This window comes from Chlorocebus sabaeus, chromosome 12, assembly GCF_047675955.1.
Source record: "Chlorocebus sabaeus isolate Y175 chromosome 12, mChlSab1.0.hap1, whole genome shotgun sequence".
In the NCBI taxonomy this organism is placed as follows: Eukaryota; Metazoa; Chordata; class Mammalia; order Primates; family Cercopithecidae; genus Chlorocebus; species Chlorocebus sabaeus.
In genome coordinates, this window is record NC_132915.1 from 92341814 (window position 1) to 92368307 (window position 26494).

Below are 26494 nucleotides of genomic sequence, written 5' to 3' on the forward strand. Positions count from 1 at the left end.
GTTAGGATATTTTGCATTTGATAAAATAGGAATTGAGAAGAAAATAGTTCATACCTATCTCCTCAATATTTCCTTCAATTCTTCACTCTTGTATATAAACCCAAATTATAAGTGACATAATTTTAGCAAACCAAAATAATTAACCAGTAAACCAAAGAAAAATTTTACCTTAAGTACAGATAACCTCCTAACACAGTTGACCAAGTTAACACCTGAAATTTAAAAACCTTTCATCAGACTGCTTTCAGCATATTTATGATACATACATTTATTCTTTTGAAATCTCTACTATGAGAGACTAAACATAGTATGATACTTGCAGAAATTTCCATTAACAACTTCTTTTCAAATATTGACATTTGCAATGGAAACAGCTGGTCTCTCTTCTCATCTCTAACAACAGAGGTAGGCAGGCATAAAGGGTAAAGAGAGTTGCCTCTGAGTTTGACTCTAGCCAGAACCCTCTGCAGAGAAGGCACTTACAAGCAGCACCCGACCTGGACATGCTGGCCAGAGTCCTGAGTGGAAACAAGCCTGTCAGAGAACTGCAGTCTATGCCATTAAGTGAATGAGAGAAGATATAACCACACAGACACCATCTTACATTTATTCACAGAGGGATAAGAATCAGTACAAATAATAAACAATGCTTTAAATACAAATAAATAGCTCTGGTTTCTAAAGGAAACAACTCTATATATTAAGTTTTTTCTAAGTTCCTATTAAAAATAGAAGACTATTTTGCATTATGTAAGTTCTACTCCACCATTACCCTTTGAAGACTTATGGATAAAATGGTGAATTCTATACTCCAAGAAGTCACCAGAAAAATGGGAGATAATGCTCCTACCTCTCTGAACTATCCCCCAAATAGGAGGAGAGTTACTTGCATCATAGACAGACACAGCTAACACATACAGAAAGTATTTGATGTCTAGAGATATTTAAAAAGATTAACCTCGGGAAAAGTAAAAATAATTTCATTGAACCAGTTTTATGAATTCTAAAACCTCCCTCTACTGAAGCTTTGATTCAAATGTCTTAAATTCATTTATACTCATGGGAAGATGTTAAGTTCCTATAACGAAAGCTTCCTCTTGCTAACAATGATAGTGATAAACAGTCTGTAATCACCAAGAATGGCACCTGGAGTAACAAAGTGATACATACCTGGTAAAGGAGCAAAGGTGCTGCCCAATTAAACAGTATGTCAAACTTGGCACCAAAATGACCAAAATGTGCTGAAGAAACACATCCCCAAATCTGTTGTTTGACTTATCTTTCTCTATTGTTATATTTAGGATGCTTAGAGTGAAATATCTAGAGGCAAGTATGTTCTCCAAGTGAAGAATTATTTCCAAGGCTTGCAGTCCTTTAAAACTACCTACCACACAAAGTCATCACAGTCTTGGTGCCAGAGTGGCATCTGTTCCATTGACTTTCTGTACCCACTGCATGTCCTCTCCTCGTCCTGCATAAGTTAATGCAATCTCTTCCACTTAGATCGCTACACAATTATTAGAAAATTGTATGTTTGATAGTGACCAATACAGCAATGTTTAGGTTTTCAAAGAAATTTTGCTTTTTCTATTTAGACTGACCATGATATAATTCCAAACAGAACATTCTCATGCTATAAAAAAAATCCCATGCAATAAATGTAATTTTAAAAGTCCCATGAAAATAGCAACATTTGTTATTATAGAAGGCATGGTTATCTAGATTTGAAAAAAAATGATTGCTATAAAATAAAAGTTCAATTTCCAAATAGAACTTGTGTTGTGGTATAAAATATTAAATTTGATTCTAGTTTTAACACGAATAACTTTAAGATATACACCATGTTTTCCTAGCTGGGATTTTGAAACAATAAGCATAATTCTTAAACAGATTACCAGAATATTTGCTCAAAGAATCAGCTCCTTTTTGCAAAGAACTTTCTCTTTTTCAGTCCAGTTGGAGGGATTGCCATAGTTAATTCTGGAACAACAGTTCTGAACATGATTTAAAATCTGTCTCTCACTTCCCTCCCTGTCCTTTACTTTTTCTTTGTGTTGTAAAGACACATAAGCGTAGAAAAATGCTCAATTTTTTAATAGATGCTAATATATTTAGTTTCCTGATTTAAGTAATAACATTTTGTGTATTTGCCTTTTGCTCTGGCACACTACAGAATGTTTCTGGAGTTACAAATCCAAACAAACCAGCCAATTAGAGCATCCCAGGGTTCCAATCACAATTTGGGATACAATCCTATTTATTCTGGATGATGCTCAATTCCATACATAGTGCAGGGAAGAAACATCCATAAGAACATCCAAAAACATTATGTTACCAAATGCTAACATTTGATTGTGCTCCGTTGAATAGTACCATTCACATCTACAAAGTACAAAGGCAGACGATTTTAGGTGTGGAGACCAATTTGCTTTTGCTGCTACAGTAATTCACAACCATCATCTTCGAGATTTCCATGCTGTTCTAGAATACGGAGTAGTCCTTTTTTTATCTGGTGGTTTAAAGTAGGAATAAACAGGCGCTGCTGGATACTCTGCATCAGGATTTTCCGCCATCATTTTCAGTTTTGCTTCAATGGCTTTTATCTTTGCAGTGACACTGGAAAAAGAATAGCAGAGGATCAGAGTGGGCCTAAATACCTGCAGAAAATACCTGTATAGTTCATCTCTTTGAGCCTCTTGGGAATATTAGAGAAGCAACAAGACACTAAATTACAAACATTTAAACATTTTACATATGTAACTAATTCTCTCATTCTAACAAAGAGATCAAGTCTGAGCCATCTATTGTTTTTTTTTTTTTTTTTTTTTGAGATGGAGTCTTGCTCTGTCACCCAGGTTGGAGTGCAGTGGTGCGATCTCGGATCACTGCAAGCTCCACCTCCCGGGTTCACGCCATTCTCCTGCCTCAGTCTCCTGAGTAGCTGGGACTACAGGCGCCTGCCACCTTGCCCGGCTAATTTTTTGTATTTTTAGTAGAGACGGGGTATCACTGTGTTAGCCAGGATGGTCTCCATCTTCTGACCTTGTGATCCGCCAGCCTCGGCCTCCCGAAGTGCTGGGATTACAGGCGTGAGCCACCACGCCCGGCCATCTATTAAATTTTTAACATAAACCCAGACATTGTTAGGAGTACTTCATATATTTTTACATTTAATCCTCAGACGCAGACACTGTTCAGCACCTTAATGCTTGGCAGAGAGTAGGCACTAAAAATAATTCTTGTAGAATTGAAAACAACATTATAAGACAGGTTATATTCCTTATTTTGCAGATGTTGTAACTGAGGCACAGAAAGGTTCATTTGCCCAATGTTACACAGCGAGTAAGTGACAGAGCAGAGATTTGAATACAAACTGACTCAACAGCCCAGGTTTCACCTGAATCACTGAATAAAAATGGAAAGAAACCATTCTGGAAATCCTATACAGTCTCTTTTTATTGATGAATGTGTGTTAATAAAAACTATCATTTACAAAGTGCTTACAATGAGCCAGGCACAGTGCCCGCATTTTACTTATACTGTTTTTTGTTTTTGTTTTTTTTAGACAGGGTCTTGTTCTGCCACCAAGGCTGGAGTGCAGTGGTGCCATCACAGCTTACTAAAACCTTGAACTCCTGAGCTTAAGCAACCCTACTGCCTCAGCCTCCCGAGTAGCTAGGACTACAGGCACACACCACCACATCCAGCTGATTTTTTTAAACTTTTTTTGTAGAGATGGAGTCTCGCTATGTTGTCCAGACTGGTCTTGAACTCCTGGCTTCAAGTAATCCTCCTGCCTCAGCCTCCCCAAATGCTGGGATTACAGGCATGAGCCACTGCACTTGACCTACTTATTATGTTTTTAATCCTTGCAATGGCTCTACATGGGTTATCATCCATGTTTTACAGATACAGAAACAAATGTAGAGGTAGTAATATAATCAAGGTTCACACAGTTAACAAATTGCAGTGAGAATTCAACTTATCACTAAAGCCCTCATTTTTTCTTCTCTATCAAGTTAAGAGCTGAATAGTCTTATATTACACAGGAAGGGAGAGGAGATCCTAGAGAAGTGGTGAGGAATTTGCTTTTGATTGAGATCATTGCCATCCCTGGACCTGAATGCAGAGCACTCAGGGAGTAGGTATTTTTTGGCCTATGGCTACCTTCGTTTTCCATTCTTGATGCTGTTAACGGTCTATAGCCAGTGAGAGAAACTTGGAAGGAGTGTATACGTGGCCTTCTGGAGATCCTCAAAAGGTATACATGGGCAAGAAATTTAAAAACTAAGTTACAATAAAAAGAACACTGATGTATTACCGAGATGCATTCTGGCCCCTCTTCCATTAATGGCACAGTCGGTCACTGATTTTGTATGAGTCACAGGGAAGCAACCTTCTCTCATTAGGCATAGATGTTAATAGAGAGATGTAAGCTGCGGTCCTCTGGATAAAAAAATAGACGGAAAACCCTAGGCTATCTTGTAAACAAGTGGCATATACAAATCATAAGAAACTAAAGACATGTTCATTGTAACATGAAGACCATCAAGCACAAATGCAGTCATCTCTTTCCAATAGGAGTTAGATTTACGAAAACCTTCATGGAGATCAATCTGTGATCAAGGAGGTTCAAATCTCATGAGGAAAATAACACAGTGGATATATGTTCCCAGTGAATCTATAGAAGTCACTTAATTCCCTAGAGCAAAAATAAAAAAAATCATATTAAACTTAAATGAGTAACCATAAAATTAATTTAAATTTACCAATTTACCATTCCTGAAAACATTTCAGGAACACCTTCCCTTAGGTTTAATGAGATGCTTGTAAATCTGTTTTGCTTGGTGCAGGTAATATACAAGAAAGGCATTTATTCCCCCTGCTTGGTGCTCCACCCAAACAGGCATCACTTTCCTGACTTTAGGATTGTTGGTTACTGATCCTTATGTATCACTGATGCTCCTTCACATATTTTCTTCCCCAACCCCGGAAGAGGCTTTAGTCCTGCACTTATGGCCTGGGGCTTCTTTGAAATAGTAACTACAAGACTGAATTTTGAAGTCTAATAGACCTGGCTTTGAATCCTGACTGTTATTTGCCATCTGTGTGATCTCAGTCATAAGTAAATGACATACTGCATGTAACATGTTTAGCACAGTGCCTGCTTCAGAGTAAGCTCAATAAATCTTGGATATTGTTATTGCTAAAATGTCTCCCTAGGCTACAATGCAAAACAAAACAAACAAACAAAAAACCCACCTTCTACTTCTGCTCAACCATCCACTTAACTTCCCCTTCCTCTACCCAACCCTTAGTTCTCCTGTTTTAAACTTCAAAGAAATAACTAACAATTCGTACAAACTAGAACCAAAACTGTTATGGCTGTTGCAATGGTACACAGAATCAAATATCTGCAAACCAAAATTTTGTATAAGGGAACTTAAGATTGGGTAAAAATTAGTATATAATGACAAACGCCCAAGAGACCCAAGGCCTTATTAAAATGCTTGTTTTTAGGGTAATGACTGATCTGTCTTTGTATTTCCAGTGCCAAGCACAAGGGTTCGTGTGTAGTAGCTACACCCAGTCTTTTTCGAGGGAATGATTCTGTAAATGGGGACTACATGACCTTAGGTGGATGGAAGGAGAGGAAATGTATACATTCTGGAGACTAACTGAACATATCTCTTGTCAAATTAATAAATTCTAAGAGTCTGAAGACTCACTATTTTATGAAGACATGGAATAATGAAATGGCTGAAGCTCCTGAATTACCGTGTCTTTCTATAGTACATCATCTTACCTTAGGTTAGACTGAGTAGGCTCAGTGCTTGAGGATGGCTCAAGACTGATTGGAAGAATCTTATCATTCTTGTTATGATCGTATCTCTGAAAATGAGAAACAGAGAAATTACTTTGCTTGGGCAGAAACCAGCCCTTTACTGTAGTGTGTGGGTTCAGAAACTAATACCGTCAGTGCATCATCTTACTTCTAGACAATTTTAGGACTACTTTACATTTAGAATTAATGAAAAACGTCACATAGTTTTGGCCTAAAAGCTGTAAGTTTAGAAAAAGATGCCTCCATCTAGTCATCAGTTCCTCCTTATTTGGTAGGAAAAAAATGTCAACTTTCAATTTCTCAGATGGTACAAACACACAGGAGTGTTGCCTTCTTACGTTCTTATTTTAACTGTCACATATCGCCTCTTACAATATTTATTTTATTAAAAATACTTTAAACTGGCCAGGCACGGTGGCTCACGCCTCTAATCCCAGCACTTTGGGAGGCTCAGGTGGGCAGATTGCTTGAGCTCAGGAGTTTGAGACTAGGCTAGGCAACATGGCAAAACCCCTGTCTCTATTGTTAAAAAAACAAAAACCAAAAATTATCTGGGCATGCTGGCACATGCCTGTAGTCCCATCTACTCAGGAGTCTGAGGTGAGTGGATTGCTTGAGCCTGGGAGGCAGAGGTTACAGTGAGCCAAGATCTTGCCACTGCACTGCAGCCTGGGTGACAGAGCCAGACCCTATCTCAAAAAACAAAAAACCCTTTAAATTTTGCCAAGTACCAACCAAGCATAATATTCAACTCTTAACAGGCCTGAGTGAAGAATAAAAGTTGTAGCAGCTTTCAGTTGTTGATACAGAAAACATTCTACAGTAAAGTAGTAGTTTAATTTGATGTCAGATAATTACATACTTTTTTTTTTCTTTGAAAATTTTATTAGAAACAATAAAGACAGGGTCTCACTATGTTGCACAGGCTGGCCTTGAACTCCTGGGCTGAAGCCATCCTCCTGCCTCAGCCTCCCAAAGTGCTGGGATTATAGGCATGAGCCACCTGTCAGTGGTGTGTCAGGTATCAAGTATGTCAGGTAACTACAAACTTCTTGTAAAAAGTAAATATAATATTGAAGAGCAATCAAGAGCCTCTGGTCAAAAAAGATTTATAGGAGAAGAGAACCGTGAGGCAAAGAGATTTTCTTTTTTTTTTTTTGAGATGGAGTCTCGCTCTGCCGCCCAGGCTGGAGTGCAGTGGCTGGATCTCAGCTCACTGCAAGCTCCACCTCCTGGGTTTACGCCATTCTCCTGCCTCAGCCTCCCCAGTAGCTGGGACTACAGGCGCCCGCCACCTCGCCCGGCTAGTTTTTTATTTTTCGTAGAGACGGGGTTTCACCGTGTTAGCCAGGATGGTCTCGATCTCCTGACCTTGTGATCCGCCTGTCTCGGCCTCCCAAAGTGCTGGGATTACAGGCTTGAGCCACCGCGCCCGGCGAGATTTTCAAATGAAAGACAGGAATGGAGGATGATTTCTCTTGCATGCCTTTTCAATGAGATGCAGAACGAGAAAACGGGTTTGGTAAATGAGACTTGATTTTCCCTTGAGTAAAAAAGCATTTGGTAATTCTCCTTGTTGTTTCTATTTTTAAGGGAATGTGTCCTAGAAATTGAGAAGGCTCTGTGATTACCTGGAATACTCAGAAGGATCTAAAGTATCTGAACTTAGTTTTTCAGCTTGGATATTGAGTTTAAATGTCTGTTTAGTCTCTGTGACTCTTTACTGGGAAGTTTGTTGGGGCGGGGGGTAGAGAGTCTCTGATCAAAAACCATGCTTAGAGCTAAAGATTTCAGTTCCAACTCAAAACTGTCACAAATCTTTGTGCACGCAGGTTTTTCAAGTCCCCACTGCAGAAGGAGGCAGATCAACTCTTGGGAACGCTCCAGTCAACACACTTTACCACCTCTGTGCCAGCTGGAACAGAATGCCATTTGTTTTGTTTTTTTTTTTAAATGGCTGAAGCTCTTCTAGTGCATTCTCCCAAGAGACTAATTACAGAATGCACAGGGCAGCCTACTGCTTCTCGGGACTTAAACACAATACAGGCACTGCAAAGCCCCATGAACCCACACCCTGGTAACTCCCAAGATTTCTGGAGTAAGGAGATGCCAGTGCTTTAAGCACTCATACAAACTACCCATTTCTCAAGCATTTAGAATAAACAAATTCAAACTCTCCAGAGTCAGAGGCTGGGAAGAGTCTAATAATGCCTATGGCAACTGATTTTAAAAATAAATACATTTTTTTCCTCCAAAGAACCCTCCACCTGAAGAAATGACAGAGGTCTGAGCGTAGTAATTATTGGCCACATGAGAAAATCAAAACCAGGATCTGTGGGCATGTGGAGAGAAATAACCAAGGAACTTAATCCCTCCTGAGATGTTCTCAAAAGAAAATCATCTGGTAACACACATGGCAGATACAAGTAGGAGCCTGAAGTATGGCTGTTTCTGGCGTGAAGAGATTGGGACATAAACGGGTAAGTGGATAACTGTCTTTCAGAAGGCTTATTTAGGATGAGGCTTGATGCCTTTCTAGCCTCTCAGACATACCTTTACTTGAGCATGTGCCCATCGCACCACCAACTTCTTGGACAGGGCCAGCTTGCCATTGAGACACTGGATGGCTTGCTCTGCTTCCTGTCCAGGAAAGGGACAAATGTTAGTTAAAAACTGAAGTGCTTAACTAGCTATATGTATTCTCACAGGGCCTCACTAGCTTTGATGGCTCAGTTTCTAACAAATTGTTTTTGGTAAATAACTGGCAAGGGTTTACAATTTTACAAGGCAGAATTTTAAAAAGGGCATTTTTTTTCTTTTGAGACAGAGTCTTGCTCTGTCACCAGGCTCTGGAGTGCAATGGTGCGATATCAGTTCACTGTAATCTCCGCCTCCAGGGTTCAAGCGATTCCCCTGCCTCAGCCTCCTGAGTAGCTGGGACTACAGGCGTGAACCACCATGCCTGGCTAATTTTTTTGTATTTTTTAGTAAAGACGGGGTTTCACCATGTTGGCCAGGACTGTCGCAATCTCCCGACTTCACGATCTGCCCGCCTCAGCTTCCCAAAGTGCTGGGATTACAGGCGTGAGCTACTGTGCCTGGCTAAGGGCGTGAATTTTTAAGTCAGTCTGACAAAAATTCAAATCCTGGTCTGTCATTTGTTGGCAGTATGATATCTGGCAGCTCACTTAAGTGTCTCTAGCTTTGTCAACTGTAAAATATAGATAAATAATACATAATTTTTAATAGATAATATGGATACTTATTCCTCAGTGGTTGCTGTGAGGACTCAAAGAATATAAAGCATGAAGTATATGATATGCACCTAACATATGCTAGTAATAGTGCTGTTCCCATTAGGTGATAGCCATATACACACTTCTGTTAGTTAGGGTAGCACCTCCTATGTCAAGAAACTATATTCCCCGCAAGGGCCCTGGAACCATATCCTGGACTAGGGCGTACTCTCTGGATTCATAGTGAGGAATAATTGCTTTAAAGGGCATGGGAGTCAAGGAAACTAGGCCGGAAAAAGCAGGAGTGAGTCAAACAGACCATTAGCAAGGTATCTGTGTGAGTCAATCTATGCACCTGGTTTTCAGAACCGAAAGTTCCTTGACCCTTTCCCCACCAGACACAGGAGTAATATGGTTGAAAGGAATTCCTGAAGCTGGCTAACAGTCACTCTGGGTCATTCCCAGGAAACCTGGCTGTACTTTCCATCCTGCCAAACCTTCTTTGCCCCATTTGCATCCATGAGACATTCGGCCAAGTGTAACCCATGTTTAGTGAGGGTGAAGAAATGCTTAAGGAACAGAGGAGGAATAGGATGTCCCAGGGAGCATGGAGAGGCTATAGAAGCCAGTAGGCATTCCAGTCTGGTTTTACTGGTGATTCTCTTGTTCCTACAGAACTTACCAGTATGACATTTAACAAATATTTACTGAGTTCTCACTGTGTAGTAGGCATTGGATATTCACTAATCATCCTTGCCCCACTACAGCACACAAAGCTAGAGTGTCAGGTAAGAAACATTTTATTCTTTTAAGCTTCATTTGGTGAATAAGAACTTATAGGGCACTCTATTAGTTCCAAAGTAGCAGCAGTTGCCAGCAGGGGCATTTTATTTTTAAATATTTTATTTTTAAATGTTTTAAAAAATAATTTTCTACCTGTATACATTATTTCAAATATTTTCATATATTCGAAAACATTAAATGCCCACTATGTTTTCTTATACTTTCATCTATTCTCCCAACTTCCCATAAGTTACAAAGGATATGTATTTTTAATTTCCTTTCTTAGATGGAAAATCAAGGCCAAAAGAAGTTAAGAGACTTGCTCAAAGTTAATAAATAAAAGAGCCAGAAATATAAACTAGGCTTTGTATTCTACTCCAGTGTTTTTAAGCTAACATCTATGCCCAAACATGACCACTGATTTTAGTTGTCTGCAACAATTCCCAGACCGGGCACAGTGGTTCATGCCTGTAATTTCAGCACTTTGGGAGGCCGAAGCAGGCAGGTTGCTTGAGCTCAGGAGTTTGATCAGCCTGACAACATGATGAACCCCTGACTCTACAAAAAATACAAAAATTAGCCGGTGTGGTTGTGTGTGCCTGTGGTCCCAGCTACCTGGGAGGCTGAGATGGGAGGACTGCTTGAATCCAGGAAGTTGAGGTTGCACTAAGCTGTGATCGTGCCACTATACTCCAGCCTGGATGACAGAGAGAGACCGTGTCTCGGGGCAAAAGAAAAAAAAAAAAAAAGGAATTCTCACTGCACTTCATTTTATCACTAAGAAAGAATAAAATATTTAAAAATGCTGGCCAGGTGTGGTGGCTCACACCTGGAATCCCAGTACTCTGGGAGGCAGAGAAGGGCAGTTTGCTTGAGCCCAGGAGTTTGAAGCCAGACTGGGCAACATGGTGAAACGCCGTCTCCACAAAAAATGCAAAAATTAGCCAGGTATGCTGGCATGTGCCTGTAGTCCCAGCTATTGCAGCGGCTGAGGTGGGAGCATCACTTGAACCCAGAGGTCAAGGGTGTAGTGGGTAATGATTGTGTCACTGCACTCTAGCCTAGGTAACAGAGCAAGACCGCATTTAAAAAAAAAAAAAAAAAAAAGAATGCTAATTATATAGTGCATTATTTCACTTCACTCAAAATACTTGAACAATTAGAGTAACAATGTATTACTTATTGGCTATCACATTTTAGAGTAACAATGTATTACTTATTAGCTATCACATTTTAAAAAAATTAGAGGAAATAAAAAATACCCAGCACTGGCAAGGAGAAATGACACTACCATACAATCTCAGAACATACTGATATATCATTTCTTGAAGACAATCTGGCAGTTGTATTAAGAAAAACTATAGGCTGGGCATAGTGGCTCACACCTGTAATCCTAGCACTTTGGGAGGCTGTAGCGGGCGGATCACCTGAGGTCAGGAGTTTGAGACCAGCCTGATCAACACGGAGAAACCCTGACTCTACTAAAAATACAAAATTAGCTAGGCATGGTGGCATATGCCTGTAATCCCAGCTACTCGGGAGGCTGAGGCAGAAGAATCACTTGAACTCGGGAGGCAGAGGGTGCCGTGGGCTGAGATCGTGCCATTGCACTCCAGCCTGGGCAACAAGAGTGAAACTGTCAAAAAACAAACAAACAAACAAACAAAAAAACAAGAAAAGAAAAACTATGCATGGACTTTGATGATGCCATTCCATCTCCACAAATGTGGCAAATATACATAATTAGAGCTGTAAAAATACTTACTTTTGTGATATTTATACTAGTGAATCAACCCAAATACCAGTGAAACAACCCAAATAGCTAATAATTGGGGACTAGTCAAATATTATATATTCACATTATGTAGTTATCAAAAATGATTAGTTTTTAAATGCAGTCTAAGTCACATACAATCACAAAATGCCCAAATCTCAGATACAGATCAATGATTTTACCTCCCCACACACACAGGTACATACAAACACCAGTGAAACCACAATATCAAGATACAAAATGGTATCTTGATGTGATTAAATGGTAGAAAAATTTTAGTATACTTTGAATGATAAACATGATAATATGATTCTGTTTGTGTGTTACAACACTGCAAAATGTGTGTTTATGTGCGTGTGAATGTGAAGAAACAAAAAAAGACTGGAAAGATATATGACTAAATGTTAACAGTGATTATTTCTGCATATTAGGCCAAGTGATTTACATTTTCTTTCTCAGTTATCTATATTTTCTTTCTTTTTTTTTTTTTTGAGATGGAGTCTCACTCTGTTGCCCAGGCTGCAGTGCAGTGGTGTGATCTCGGCTCACTGCAAGCTCCGCCTCCCGGGTTCACACCGTTCTCCTGCCTCAGCCTCCCGAGTATCGGGGACTACAGGCGCCTGCCGCCAGGCCCCGCTCATTTGTTTTTATATTTTCAGTAGAGACGGGGTTTCACTATATTAGCCAGGATGGTCTCGATCTCCTGACCCTGTGATCCACCCGCCTTGGCCTCCCACAGTGCAGGGATTACAGGAGTGAGCCACTGCACCCGGCCAGTTATCTATATTTTCATCTATAATATTCACACATTAATTTCAGAATAAAGAAAAACACTCATACAAATTATTGTTATTATTATGAGATGGAGTCTTGCTCTGTCGCCCAGGCTGGATGGAGTATAGTGGTGTGATCATAGCTTGCTGCAGCCTTGAATTCCTGGGCTCAAGTGATCCTCTTGCCTCAGTCTCCCAAGTAGCTAGGACTATAGGTGCACCATCACACATAATTAAAAAAATTTTTTTTAGAGACAGGGTCTATGTTGCCCAGGCTGGTCTCAAACAATCTCCCCATCTCAGCCTCCTGGGTAGTTGTGATCACAGGTGTGAGCCAGGCCCAAATTATTAACATAACATTAACTACGTGATGTTCTTACATATGATGAATAAATTTATAAGTACTATGCAGCATCTCTACATTTAGTAACAATCAAATTCAATTTCTTTATCAATGCACTTCCACTTCAAGGACTAAATTTTAATACAAGGAGATCCATGTATATATCATAGTTGAAGGTGAATGCTCTCTTCTACATACATTAAAATTTATATGCATTTGTTCTGAGACCTTGAGAAGAAATAATAAGTGTCTTTGTGGGTGTCTCATCACAGGTAGGTTTCTGTACCACAGGGCAAAACTACTGAAAGAAAAGAAGGCTTTGTCAGTTGGCCAGCCAGTAAAGCAACAAACAAAAGAGAATAGACAGGGGGATGTACATGTGCTCAATGTGGGCATCCCAATGCATTTGGTCAAAAATGTAGGTCAGTCAGTTGCCTTAAACCTTGGCCAAGGGAGAGTGAATTGTGAAAGTCACTAATTCATTTGTTTACTGAGGATCTCTTTTAGGACTCAATGTAAGGCACACAGATGAATCAGATATGGCTCTTGCCTACAGGGAACTGCTATTCTAGTAGGCAAGAGAGATGCACAAATAATTATGACAGAGTTTGATAAATACTATAAAATGGGTAGAAAGCTTAATTACCTGCTTAGTTTCAAAGTTAACAAAACAGTAGCCTCGAGGCTGTCCCTCCAAAGCACCTGACTTGTGGAAGAGGAAGTCAAACTGCTTTACTTTGCCAAACTTCTGGAGGAGCTTGAGGAGGTGGTATCTGCGGAGAAAGAAGAGTCCATGAGTATGCTCTGGGAATTCTGTTGGCCACTCAGCCTGAAGTGTGAGACAAAAGCAGGAGATAATTTACCCCAGGGATGAAATCTCTCACCCCAGCCCCCTGCCTTCCTCTAAACTGCTATGTTAGTTTATTTGGCAAACAGAGTTGTTTGCCTCTATTTGGAATGGGAACTAGAATTGTCATGGCTATGCATCTGTCCAACACAAAAATACCAAACAAAAAAACCACACCTTACAAACAGCTGTCTGGCCTACAAGCCCTATTTGTTTTTCTTTTGTTGAAAAGCTCAAAAATAGTGTTGATTTATTTATTTGTAATTCCTTGGCAATGAAATAGCATTTGTGAATACCTATAACTCCATTAGAAACACATACCTACCCTCCAAAAGCCAAAGCCTACCCTATCTCAAAAATAAACAAAGTAACAAACATACATGCATTCATGCACACAAACAAACAAAAAAAAAAACAGTCCTGGAAGATCTTCCTATTTGATTTTGTAGTTAATTCTTAGACCCAAATTGCACTTGTGAGCAACTCTACCATTAATCAAACCACAGCTAGTGATACTTCCATAGCACTTGAGAGTTTCAGCGACTGATATGACTGAACATTAGGACAATGTGGAACAACTATGCGACTGAGGCCGGTTTCACAAAGGGCAGGGGAACCCGGCCAGTCCTACAAATCATCCAGCTATGGGTAACTAACCAACCTCAGTTGCTTTGAAACAGTTTATACTCTAGGGTATAGTCAAGTAAAGAATACAGATGGTCAAGGAAGAAATTTATTCCTGGCAGGATGTTCACTCCAAGCTATTGCTTACCACTCTGCCCCTCATCCTCTTCTTAAATTCCTTACTCCAAAACTTACTTGGTTTCTATAGAGCTTTTAAGTTATTCAAACAGATGTGGCCTTAACAGGTTGCTGTGGCCAATCTCAATTCCGACTTCCTGTCATCTGATGTGGGGGTGAGACAAACCAACAGCTCTCCCGTTTCCTTTCCCTTTGGCCTTCTCCTGGCATCCTCCATGCTATTCAAATGGAGTCAAGGTTTTCTCTAAACAATGCTGTCCCTGTGATACTAAAAAGGTATCAGCCCACATGCTAAATCTGTTATTACTGGGAATTCTACCCCACAGGGAGTCAGTAAAGTTGTCGTTATAGCCACATTTATATTCACATTGTTTTCTAAGAGAAACTCATCAAAATTTTATTCTTGAGCAAGAATCTCCTTTGGGAGGCAGAAAGATATGAAATGGACCATACACTACACTAAATTTGATACTAATGCACACCAACAAGCAAGTCCATTATCCTGGATCGAGTGTCTGACACAGTGGAACAAGACAGACATAATACAGGTTTACTGGGACAAATGCAAGGATCCCAAGGCATATTGTGGATATTAATCTGGTCTATTTTGAAAGGTAAAACAACCATGATCTCCTACTTTCCAACTTCCCAACTCCCATCAGGACACCTCAACCACTAGAGAGAATGTAGGAAGTGACTTCTGGGGAAAGGAAGACACCTTAAGTGCAAATGTGTGGTTTTACTTGACTTTTAAATAGGCTTACAGCAAGGGTGAGTCTCTCACACACAAAGATGGGCGAGAAGAGTCTCCCCCAGGATATTTAATTCACAGCTGCATCTTCCAATTACTAAACTCATCCAAATCTTTACGCCGTGCCAGTTGCCACAGAATGGGGAGTCAAACCTATTCTAAAAAATAAAAAAATTAAAAAAATAAATACATCTAGGCCAGGCGCAGTGGCTCACGCCTGTAATCTCAGCACTTTGGGAGGCCAAGGTGGATTGCCTGAGGTCAGGACTTTGAGACCAGTCTGGCTAACATGGGGTGAAACCTGTCTTTACTAAAAATACAAAAAAATTAGCCGGGCAAGGTGGCACATGCCTGTAGTCCCAGCTACCCAGGAGGTTGAGGCAGGAGAATCGATTGAATCCGGGAGGCGGAGGTTGCAGTGAGCCGAGACAGCACCATTGCACTCCAGCCTGGATGACAGAGCAAGACTCCATCTCAAAAACAAAACAAAACAAAAAAACAACCAAAAAAAAAATCTAAGGCTACTGTGGGCTGGTCATCTTTTCATTAGCTCCATTCTACTTAATAGCAGGAAGGTAACACGATTGGCATTTCCTAAGGAATGAATTTTAATTTACTCAGAAAAAAAAAAAAAACCACACACACACTGACAAAAGATTACTCTTTGTAAAGCTAACAAACACATTCTGCCCAAGAAGTGCGACCTTAAGATTCCAGGAACATCTGCTTAGGTCTGTGTCTTTCAACTTCTCCAGGATTTCTTTTCTTGTTTGATAATTTCTTAAAACTATCGGAACACCGAAACAAAAGAAATGAAATGTTTACTATTTTGCTTCCTGGAGATGGGAACTGCAGGCTCTGATAGTGAAAAAAGCCTGAAGGATCTTGCTTTCACATCTGCAAGCACTTTTATCTGCTGCTGAAGTGCGGGAGAGCACACTACTCAGTATAGGCTTGCTTCACTTAATGACGTGCACCCTGCAGCCTTCAGGAGCTAGAAAATTAGCACACCAGCCCCACACATATATCTGCAACTTAATCAGTGTTTTCTGTAATTGGTCTTTAAGACAGCTTTTCTGCCTAATGGCACAGAAGTAATTAATCTATACAAATGTTAAAATAGATACCTACAATGTGTCTAGAGCCAAGCAGGCATATGGGCTATGCAGATGAATAAAACTAGGTTCCTGCCTTCAAGGACCTCACATTCTAGTTAATAGAGAGAAAGACGTAATCAAACAATTACAAAACAATGTGATGCTTGTACACAGAGGGGATGAATATGAGTACACAGAATGAAGACCAACGGTGCAGGGAAGGTGGTGGTTAAGGAGAGCTTCGTGAAAGGAGTGATATCTGTGACTGGGTTGTGTCAGTGTGAGTGAGTACTAAGCAATGTGCAAAGACAAAGGTGAAAAAGGGTCTGATCCATTGGAATAGAGTGGGGGTAGCCAGTAAGATGGGGCTGAAATGTAGGCAGAGGACAGGTTGTGAAGGATGTCAGGGGCTGAGGAAATTTTAATTTCATGTTGTAGGCAATTGGAAGCCCATGAAATGACATTTAAGATTATTTTTGGTGCACAATTTGTTGTAGAGAAAATTTTCTTTATAAATGTATATAGAAATTACTATGAGATGGGTATTTATGTTTTATGCTAAGTACATTATTAAATGGTCTTGTTGTGTTTCCAATTTAAGTAACCAAACAGTGAAGGCCATTTCATGTAAACCAAGTCATAAAAAGAAGTATGGACAATGAGGAGACATAAGGAACAGGCTGAGAGAGAAACAGGTTTCTTCCGGGGTGAACACACTGTTCTCCCATGCTCATGCATTTATTTTCCCTTGCATTCCAGCTTACCTAGTTTATCCCTGAAAGTCTGTATCAGGAGGACATTTCCACCTGGATGGCTCGCCACTGCTTTTAAGTTTACTTAACATACCGCAAACTGAATTCCTCCCTGCCACAAACTGATGATCCTTCCAGCTATTCCTCGGGTCAGGGGGGACATGATCTTTTTATATTCCTCAGGTAAGAAATCTCAGGATCACCTCAACCTTCCACTCCATTTCAATCACCTTCCTCATCTCAGACTCACTCATCAGTCTCCAAGTTCACTGTCTCTATCTAGGTGATAACTGATGGCAAGCCTGGTTCATGGCGATCTCTGTTAGCTAATCTTCATCTTTAGTTTCTGCCCTTCCAATTCATCCTACATATTGATGTAAAATTTCTCTACTAACACATCATTGTCTAGCCTGGGCAATATAGTGAGACCTCATCGCTACAAAAAAAATTAGCTGAGTGTGGTGGCACACGCCTGTACTCCCAGCTACTTGGGAGGCTGAGGTGGGAGGATTGCCTGAGGCTGGGAGGTGGAGGTTGCAGTGTGCTAAGACTGAGCCACTGCACCCCAGCCTGGGCAACAGAGTGAGACTCTGTCTCTAAAACAAAACAAACAACAACCACCAAACCCACATCACTTCATGATGTCAGTCTCCCACTAAATACCCACAATGAGTCTCTTTTTCATGAAATTCAGACTTGTCTGAATGAATTTTAAAGACCCTGTCTTAACCTGAGAGTATTCTATCAATGCAGCCACTATTTTCATTCCCATCCAGTATTCAAACTTTGCTTAAGTCAGAAAGATCTTCCTGATTATCTACTTACACATAACAATCTTTCTTACTCCTACTTATAGGCCTTTATTTACGATTTTCCCTCCACTCAGAATCCTCTATTAGCATTTCTATGGGCTTTGTTCTCTTTCATACTTCCATATGCATAATACAGTGGCTACAAATTTGGCATTTTACACAGCACAACTAATACTTGAAAAAGAAAGTCAGTATTATCCCTTTTAGAAAGAAAACCACAGTGTAGAAAATAGATAATGCCTTAGATCATTAAGTTTTTCAGCTTCTTTGTGGATGGCACTAATAATGATATTCAGAGGTACTGCTTACACTTACAGTTAGATTGGGTCTCATAACAATGAAAAAGAAAACCTTACATTTTAAGATATAAAATAGGATACTTTTGATTATGACTGTTCAAAAATTAGAATATTTGTGCAAACAACACTAAATTAGGCAGTGGGAAATTATCATTAACTACTTCAGTATACTGAGCCAACTTAATTCACTCTTCATTTCCTATATAATAGGGAAAACAATATCTGTTCCACTTACCTCACAAAGTTTTAAGGGGCTTTGTAAGAGAGATTCGTATGGTATTAGAGCTAGAAGTAATGCTCAGATCATTTAGTTGAACATTCTCATTCTGTAGGTAAGAAATGATTACATATAATATAGTTGACAGGAATCAGAATATAGTGGAAAGAACATAGGTTTGGAATGTACTACCTCCATAAACAAGAATGCATCATCACTCCCTCGAATCCTAATCTCCAAGATCTATTTAGTCATACAAATATTTCTGGCATCTAACATAGCCCTAAAATGGTCAGTATTACAACCAGAGAGTGAACACAAACAAACAAGAAGAATAATATTAGAGTGCTAGACAGTCAGAAACGCATATTCTGTTGGGAGGAGGGTGACAGACATCCTAGCGCAACTTGAGCAGGACTCAGATTAATAATCAACAGGCACACACACATAGAATGACTAGAAATAATCACAGAATAAACTAAAAAACTGGGTGGAAAAGTGGTTATTTTAAAAAATTGCCATTGTTTTACATATTCATTCATGACAGTAAGTTTATATTGTCTTCTAACAAGAGGTAAAAGAATATTTGAAAGGGAGAGGTATTCAAATCAGTTTATAAAAGAGATCAGGTAGAGAGTAGGGACACATATAGGAAAGAGACTGGGAAGAAGGGTCTGTTGAATGGGGAAATGGTAGGAACTGGCAGCAATATGTGGCAGAAAGTAGGTTTAAACAGGAAAGCTGGAGGATGCTCTGCAAATTTCTATTAAAGAGTCATTAGAAATTTAGAGATTTGGATTCAAGCAATACTTTTTGAGACTGCACTCCAAGACAGGTACCATATATTCACATAAGTTTCATTATGTAATCCTTCAATGTGTTTGGGAATGACTGTATTTTATAGTTCATCCAGGCTCACCATTACATGCCCTGAGAGGAACAAGATCCAGAAGTTTCTGTATTTCAAAAACATGGAAGGAAATCATCTATTTCTACAAGGTAAGATTTACTTTACTAAAACGTCAGGTTCCTTTGCTGTAATTAAGTAAATTAAATGAGGTAATATTAACATTTTATGTTAACCATAAGCTATGACTGGTAGTTATTTCTTTCTTTCTTTTTTTTTTTTTTTTTGAGATAAAGAGTCGCCAAGGCTGGAGTGCCGTGGCATGATCTCGGCTCACTGCAACCTCCTCCTCCCGGGTTCAAGTGATTCTCCTGCCTCAGCCTCCTGAGTAGTTAGGACTACAAGCACCCACCACCATGCCTGGATAATTTTTGTATTTTTAGTAGAGACAGGGTTTCACCACATTGGCTAGGATGGTCTGGATTTCCTGACCTTGTGATCCACCCACCTCAGCCTCCCAAAGTGCTGGGATTACAGGTATGAGCCACCACGCTTGGTGGTAGTTTTATCTTTAAGGATAAATTTATTACAATTTAATAAACTAGTCTGTTTGACAGATAAAATGTTTTAAGGTAAAGAATCCATAGGATGGCCAGGCATAGTGGCTCATGCCTGTAATCCCAACACTTTGGGAGGCTGAGGCAGGAGGATCGCTTGAGCCCAGGAGTTTGAGACCAGCCTAAGAGACATACTGAGACCCCTATCTCTACAAAACAAAAGCAAAAAACAAAAAACTAGCCAGGCATGGTGGCGAGCACCTGTAGTCCCAGCTACCCAGGAGTTCCAGGCTGCCATGAGCTATGACTGTGCCACTGTACTCAAGCCTGGGTGACAGAGCTGTGAAACAAACAAACAAAACAAAACAAAAAAGAATCCATAGGAAAAAAAATAATCAAATGGTCTTTGGTGATACAGAAGTGGAGAAACCAGCCACAGGGAAAGCCCAGCACTTCCAGCCAGCACGCTCTGATCTACAGTTTATTACTTGATGTCTACCTCTGGCCTGATGTAAAAAGAGCAGAGATATCAGTGGGAAAGTTCTGATTCAATGTTCCTGCCAGTGTTCTAATTGGAAAAAAACATCCACACACTCCAACTTATGACATAAACTGAGGTGGCAAATGCCCGTTTGAATCTTCCTGTCAAGCAGCAGGACACAATTAGAACAAAAGTCTCATTACAGAGAAGTGCGGCCAACACAACCAACGTTGTTTCCACACTTTAGATTTCCATTTAGACAGACAGAGGTGGGAATGGAAAGCACTATGAGCATTCCCTCATAGCTTGGGTTTTGGATGATGGAAAAAACTTCTTTGATGAAAAGACATTAGTTGAGAGGTTGTTCAGATTCATAAAGTCACCCTCAAAAGCCATGAACCATAAAAGAGAACCGAAATAAATGCAATCTACTCTAGGGTCCCTGTGACCAAGATAACATAATATATGGGCAACACATCTTAAATACCGTCATAATTTCTAAGGGAATTAAATGTATTTACATTTGGTTGATATGAGCTTGAGTAGGTTTAAGGAACTTTTTGTTATAATCCTGATTTGTAAGTTTATATCCTTTTTTTTCTTTCTTAATCCTAACTCTCATATATACCTTGTCTCATCTCACACTCAGAGAAGCAGGTCTCCTCATCTCCTCTCTCCACCTTTTTTTTTTGACACAGGGTCTCCCTCTGTCACCCAGGCTGGAGTGCAGTGGCACAATCTCTGTGCACTGCAACCTCCGCCTCCCAGGTTCAAGCGATTCTTGTGCCTCAGCCTCCCAAGTAGCTGGGACTACAGGCATACACCACCATGCCTGGCTAATTTTTTTATTTTTAGTAGAGACGGGGTTTCACCATGTTGGCCAGACTGGTCTCAAATTCCTGACCTCAGGTGATTCACCTGCCTCGTTCTCCCAAAGTGCTGGGATTATAGGCGTGAGTCACTGTGCCCGGCCTCCCCTTGTCTTTAACACTGTTCCAAAGGGAGTAACTTCTAGGACTGATGATATGCTCAAAACTTGCTTTCGGCCTGGCACGGTGGCTCAAGTCTGTAATCCCAGCACTTCGGGAGGCCAAGGTGCGTGGATCATTTGACGTGAGGAGTTCGAGACCAGCCTGGTCAACATGGTGAAACCACCTTTCTACTAAAAACACAGAAATTAGCTGGCATGCTGGCGCTTGCCTGTAGTCCCAGCTATTTGGGTGGCTGAGGCACAAGAATCGCTTAAGCCAAGGAGATGGAGGTTGCAGTGAGCCAAGATTGTACAACTGCACTCCAGCCTGAGCAACAGAGCAAAACTGTTTCAAAAAAAAAAAACAAAAACCAAAAAGAAACAAACAAACAAACTGGCTTTCAGCATTGACCTCATACAGGCCAATCCACTCATTCTACTCTGCCACCAACCACCACCCTCCCCCTATCAAACAACTGGCAGAAGGGAAAAACCTTTCAATTTTCTCAGCTAAGAAATTCCTTTTCATCTTAATGGCTGTGATGTAAAAGAGCAGGGAGTCAGGGCAATTCAATCAGTTTCGTGATCTTGGGCAAGGTACTTCTGTCTTTCGGGACTTGGTTTCCTCTACTGTAAGATAAAAAAGCTGGGTCCCATCAGAGGTTGTCAAGTGTGCTCTGTGGAGCCCTAGAAGTTCTACAGAGCCTAAACAGGGATGGCCAAAGAAAGGGTAGTAGTTGACAAAAGATTTTGGCTCCATCTCTTCTCCCTTTTAGTCAGAGCAACTCTGAGCTGTTATTTTATATACAGCTCTGATTATTACTTTTACTTTAAAACAGGGTTCTTCAGATTTAAGAAGTCTGAAAGCTGCTTAGCATGGCACTTGGCACTCAAATCATTTAATGAATGAATGAAAACCAAAGGGACATGGATGATTTCTAAGATTCCTTACAACTCTGACCTTCTATAGTTCTATGGCTGCTTAACATGAACTACAGTCAAGGGGTCTCCTCTGCCTGTTTGCAAAGGTACTGAGACTTCTGCTTGTTCCTTCATTCTGGGTACAAATGTATTCCCAAGGCTGATTCTAGAGAATAATTCCCTAGAGCTACTAGGTACAAGGATTCAAATAGTTGGAAATGGGAGAACGTCTTTGGCAGATAGGAAAAAACAGGTATATGGATTAAAGGATACCTAAGTCTGTGTCCTTGCAGTAGCAGAGTCCAAACGTAAAAAAAGTGACAAGATAACAGGCTAACAACAACATCTTATCTCTTCAAAGATAAGATGTAAGTAAAGGGGTCAAACTATATCCCACACCACTTGAAAATTCTTCTTGACATCACCACCACAAAACATTCCGATATTGTAGGTAAAGAACTAAGGTAATTTAGACTCACTCTGTAATTTTGGGGTCCAGGTTGCCAATCCATAATCGGTGTCCTTCCTGCAGAGAGCCCTCTGAAAGGATGGATGCATTCTCCAGGGGAAGAGTTTTGGTTTCTGCTTCCATCAATGTCTATGAAATACTAAAGGAAATGTGAACATTCAGGCAGGAGGGGAGTAACAAAGTGTGAACACAAGACTTCAAATTCAACTCAACAAACATTTACTCAAGGAGGGCATGCCCTCTGGGCAGTCCTTCAAAGGCCTCAGTGATTCCACAACCAGGGCTCCAGAACCAGTTCCCTTGGGACAACTGCTCTGGCAGCCAGAGCACATAAGCTGCCATTTAAGGTGAAAGGGGCGTGGTTCTGTGTGGAGAAACTAAAGTTTTCCTCCTCTGTAGCCAGAGGCTGACTGGGCAGGAGGCCAAAGTCTCTATTACTACATGATACTTTAGTTCAACAACTGTCACCCAAAATAAGCCTTGGAAACCACCAGGAAGAGTCTTAATGGCATTAAAAGGGATGGGGAGGGAAGAGCAGCACTCCATCCCTTTTCCTCAAGGAAGAGACAATACAGCAAATAGAAGAGGCCATATAAGAAATCTGTGCATAGATAGAACTGGGTTTGAAAGCAGGTTGTGTGACTTGATGAATTACCTGAACTTTCTAGGCCTCAGTTTCCTCATTATCTAAAGAGATAACAGTGCTTATTTTATAGAGTTGTTGTGAAGATTAAACAGTAAAAAATCACTAAATACTGTATCTATCAACAATAAGTAATCAATAAATACTAGCTATTATCATGTTTATTCTTTTGGGACAGACCAGGAAGAAGAGACTAATTTCCTCCTTAGTTAGTCAAGTTCCACCATTTGCTAGCTATGTAGCTCTGTGCAAGTTACTTAACCACTGTTGGCCTCAGTTCCCTCATCCGTAAAACGGGAATAATGCCTCATGAAATTAGGGTGCAGATTCACTGAGTTAATATACCTAAAGCATTTAGAACCGTGCATGGCACCTAGGAAGCACTCAATTAATGTTAGCTTAAATTATTACCAGTCTTAGTTCCTGAAATGTCTCATCTCACAGTCAAGGAGAACACAGGATTATGATGGAGACAGCAGTAGAAAGAGCAGAAAGCTTGGCGTCAGAAGACATTGTTTCAAATTGTGGCATTTTTTTTCTTTCTTTTGAGACAGACTCTCCTCTGTTGTCCAGGCTTGTGGGTGGTGGCACATTTCGGCTCACTGCAACTTTCACTTCCCGGGTTAAAGCGATTCTCGTGCCTTAGCCTCCCGAGTAGCTGGGATTACAGGCGCATACCACCAAGCCTGGCTAATTTTTGTATTTTCTTGTAGAGACAGGGTTTCACCATGTTGGCCAGGCTGGTCTTGAAGTCCTGACCCCAAGTGATCCGCCCACGTTGGCCTATCAAAGTGCTGGGATTACAGGTATGAGCCACCATGCCCAGCACAAATTGTGGCATTTCCACTGGAAGTTACTTCTCTCTGAGCTTCAGTTTCCCCATCTTTAATAAATTTTGCCTTGTTTAAAACTTAAGGCTTCAAGGACCAAAAATGAGATGACAGATGTAAAATAAAGCTTTAGGGGCTGGTAAGAGAGCAGGCTGTGCCAAAATTCAGAAATCCCTGCTAGAGAACACATGTCCTATACCCAGAAGTGCCTCAGAGGTCAGCACTACAGGAACCGTGAGGTCAGTCACAACAACTGCCATTACCTCTTATTCATCTCAGCACACCCTATAAAGTCTAGCACAGCAGTCCCTAGTTAATTGTTTATTGAATACCCTGCACATGAGGTATCGTTCTTCCTTTCCCATTCACATCTTTAAACTGTTCAGCAATGTAAGCCAAGCAACTAGGAACTGTTAAACTCTGGGCTATGTACTGAAATAGAGAAATGAAAAAGACACACAGCTCTTGTTCTAACCTCCTGGGAGAAAGGCAAAATAGATATAAATTTAATCCCAGGGGAGACACATTTTGTCTTCTCTCTGCTTTCCTTTTTCCCTACTTTTTAAACAAATCATTCATTCAAAAAATAAATTCACTGTTTCTATTATCTAGGACTTATCTAGTTACTGGAGTCAGAGCAGTGAACAAGCAAGGTCCTTATCCTCTGGATGCCTATGTTTGGAAGGAGAGCAGGACAAAACAAAAGCAAAATAAATAAAGAAGATATAATTAGTGATACATGCCACAAACACAATTAAGCAGGGTGATGTGACAGGCACTGGACGACTTCAGATTGAGTGGAGGGAAGGCTTCTCTAAAGGAGATGACATTTGAGACTTGAATGACAGGACATTCTGATTTTCTCATGTCTAAAATCAGCAATAATACCAATAGCTATTAATACTTATTACCACAAAAAGGTACCATGTTTTACGCTAAGAGTGCAGGATATGTGGGTCTGGATTCAAATCCCGCCTTTTGCACCTAGTAACTGTGCCTTTAGCAAGTCACATGATCTTTCGGTATCCTCTCCATAGAAAAGCTTTCCTTAACAGAGTCCCTTGTTATTCTATATCATAGCCACCTTTCCACATTTTTCCTCCTATATAATGCTAATTCAATGTATTATTTAACGATTCCCTTTCTGTTTCCTTCACTAGAACATAAGCTCCCACAGGACAGGACCTTGCCAATCTTGATCATGGTTCTATTTCCAGCACTTAAGTACACTGCCTGGCTCACGGCTGGTGCTCAATATTTACTAAATGAAGCAAGTCATTTCTCCACTCGGAGCCTTAGTTTCTTTTTCCTTCCTAGAATGGGTACAATTATTTCTGTCTCATGAGGTCGTTGTGAGTCTTAAATAAGACAATTTTGGTGACAGCTCAGTATATGGCTTTTTGAGGAACGGTAAAGGGTAATAAAAGATCAAGACGGCATGGGACTACCAAAATGCTTTGCTTTTGCAATAGCAACAAGCCTTTAGACTACCAGATTTCACAAAACGCGGTTACATTCATCCTTCCACCTGAGCTGCAACAACCCTGGAAGCCAGAAATAGTCATCTGGGGAAAGTGCAATCCAGAGAAGAGGAGACACTTGATTCTAAAAGCAAGCGGTTGGCCAAGCCTGGAACCCTGGCTTCCCGATTTCTGGCTGCGAATTCACACAGGCGAGGGGTCATTGCTCGGATTGTTATTTCCGGGCCAGCGACAGGACAATCCGGGGCGGGGCCTGAGATGCAGTCCCGGAGGGCGGCCTCCTGTAAGACCTCTTCGCGGGCCCAGCGCTGAGGTGCAGGGACATGTCGCGGCCGAACTCACCTCGTGGCCTCGGCGTGGTGCTCTCAGCTCATGCCCGGAAACCAAGTCCCGACGCCGCGGTCAGACGGACCTCTAGCCGCGTCTGCCTCAATGCCGCCAGCTGCCAGGCCGCCCGTGACGCGTTACGCCTGCGCCGCCTCCTCGCCTCGTGACGTCACGACGCCCGCGCAGCTGCGGTCGCCGCCGTCGCACGAGTCTTTCCTTAGTAACCTGGGCGATAGCTGGTGAGTGTCCTTGACAGGGCCTCGAGGTGCGCGTGTGGTCTGAGTGCCAGAGACCCTTACTCAGGGACCTCTGGGGGACCTCAGGGGACCAGACTACCGTGCCCGACCCGTTCGAGTCCAGCTTGACCTTTAAGGCTGAGGGCGGGACCCGTAGCATCGGAGCAAGTCTCATGGGGTGGGGGCGGGGTTCCTTTTACCAGCTAGGAATTTAGGAGCTGCTGGAGGAACTTACTAAAGAGTAGCCTCACACTTGACGGGAACGTTTGAGGTTCAGAACAATCCCGTGGGAGTAGATATTATTACCTCCCATAATGAAGAAACGGAAGCTCAAATAGGTAATTTTACCAGGGTCACGCGGTCAGAAAGTGAGGGCGCTTAAATTCAGACCTAGGTTTATCTGACTCTTAAGCCTGAACTTTTAACTACTACTCTGTGCCA

General features: G+C 41.0%; 2 protein-coding genes across 8 annotated transcripts in view; one reads left to right on the forward strand and one right to left on the reverse strand.

Annotated features, from left to right (window-relative positions):
• Positions 1 to 581: 581 nt before the first annotated feature.
• Positions 582 to 25941, reverse strand: RBM18 (RNA binding motif protein 18). Of its 2 annotated transcripts, XR_005235570.2 has the most exons (7): positions 25833 to 25941; positions 22547 to 22675; positions 13401 to 13527; positions 8399 to 8485; positions 5807 to 5892; positions 4322 to 4702; positions 582 to 2616 (listed from the first exon to the last, which is right to left on the reverse strand). XR_005235570.2 is itself a non-coding variant. In XM_007968161.3 (6 exons), the coding sequence occupies exons 2-6, from the start codon at positions 22657 to 22659 to the stop codon at positions 2457 to 2459; spliced, it is 573 nt and encodes a 190-aa protein (XP_007966352.1). In that variant the 5' UTR covers positions 22660 to 22675; positions 25833 to 25941; the 3' UTR covers positions 582 to 2456. The 2 variants fall into 2 exon arrangements, 1 of the variants encoding a protein (XP_007966352.1); XM_007968161.3 differs by lacking the exon at positions 4322 to 4702.
• Positions 25863 to 26494, forward strand: part of MRRF (mitochondrial ribosome recycling factor) — a 64585-nt gene continuing 63953 nt past the window's right edge. For 3 of the 6 annotated variants that reach the window (XM_007968164.3, XM_007968166.3, XM_007968165.3), the window contains exon 1: positions 25863 to 26056. In XM_007968164.3, the coding sequence (XP_007966355.1) occupies positions 25863 to 26056 (194 nt within the window). Of the gene's footprint in view, positions 26392 to 26494 lie in introns of all 6 variants that reach the window. The other 3 variants (XM_073021897.1, XM_007968167.3, XM_007968168.3) reach the window with 3 other exon arrangements.

Coding starts and splice junctions, on each gene's coding strand:
- RBM18 (XM_007968161.3), bottom strand. CDS start 22,659: ATGGAAGCAGAAACCAAAACTCTTCCCCTGGAGAATGCATCCATCCTT. Junction 5,893..8,398: donor GGGCACATGCTCAAGTAAAG/GTATGTCTGAGA, acceptor TCTCATTTTCAG/AGATACGATCATAACAAGAA. Junction 2,617..5,806: donor CCTACTCAGTCTAACCTAAG/GTAAGATGATGT, acceptor TTCTTTTTCCAG/TGTCACTGCAAAGATAAAAG.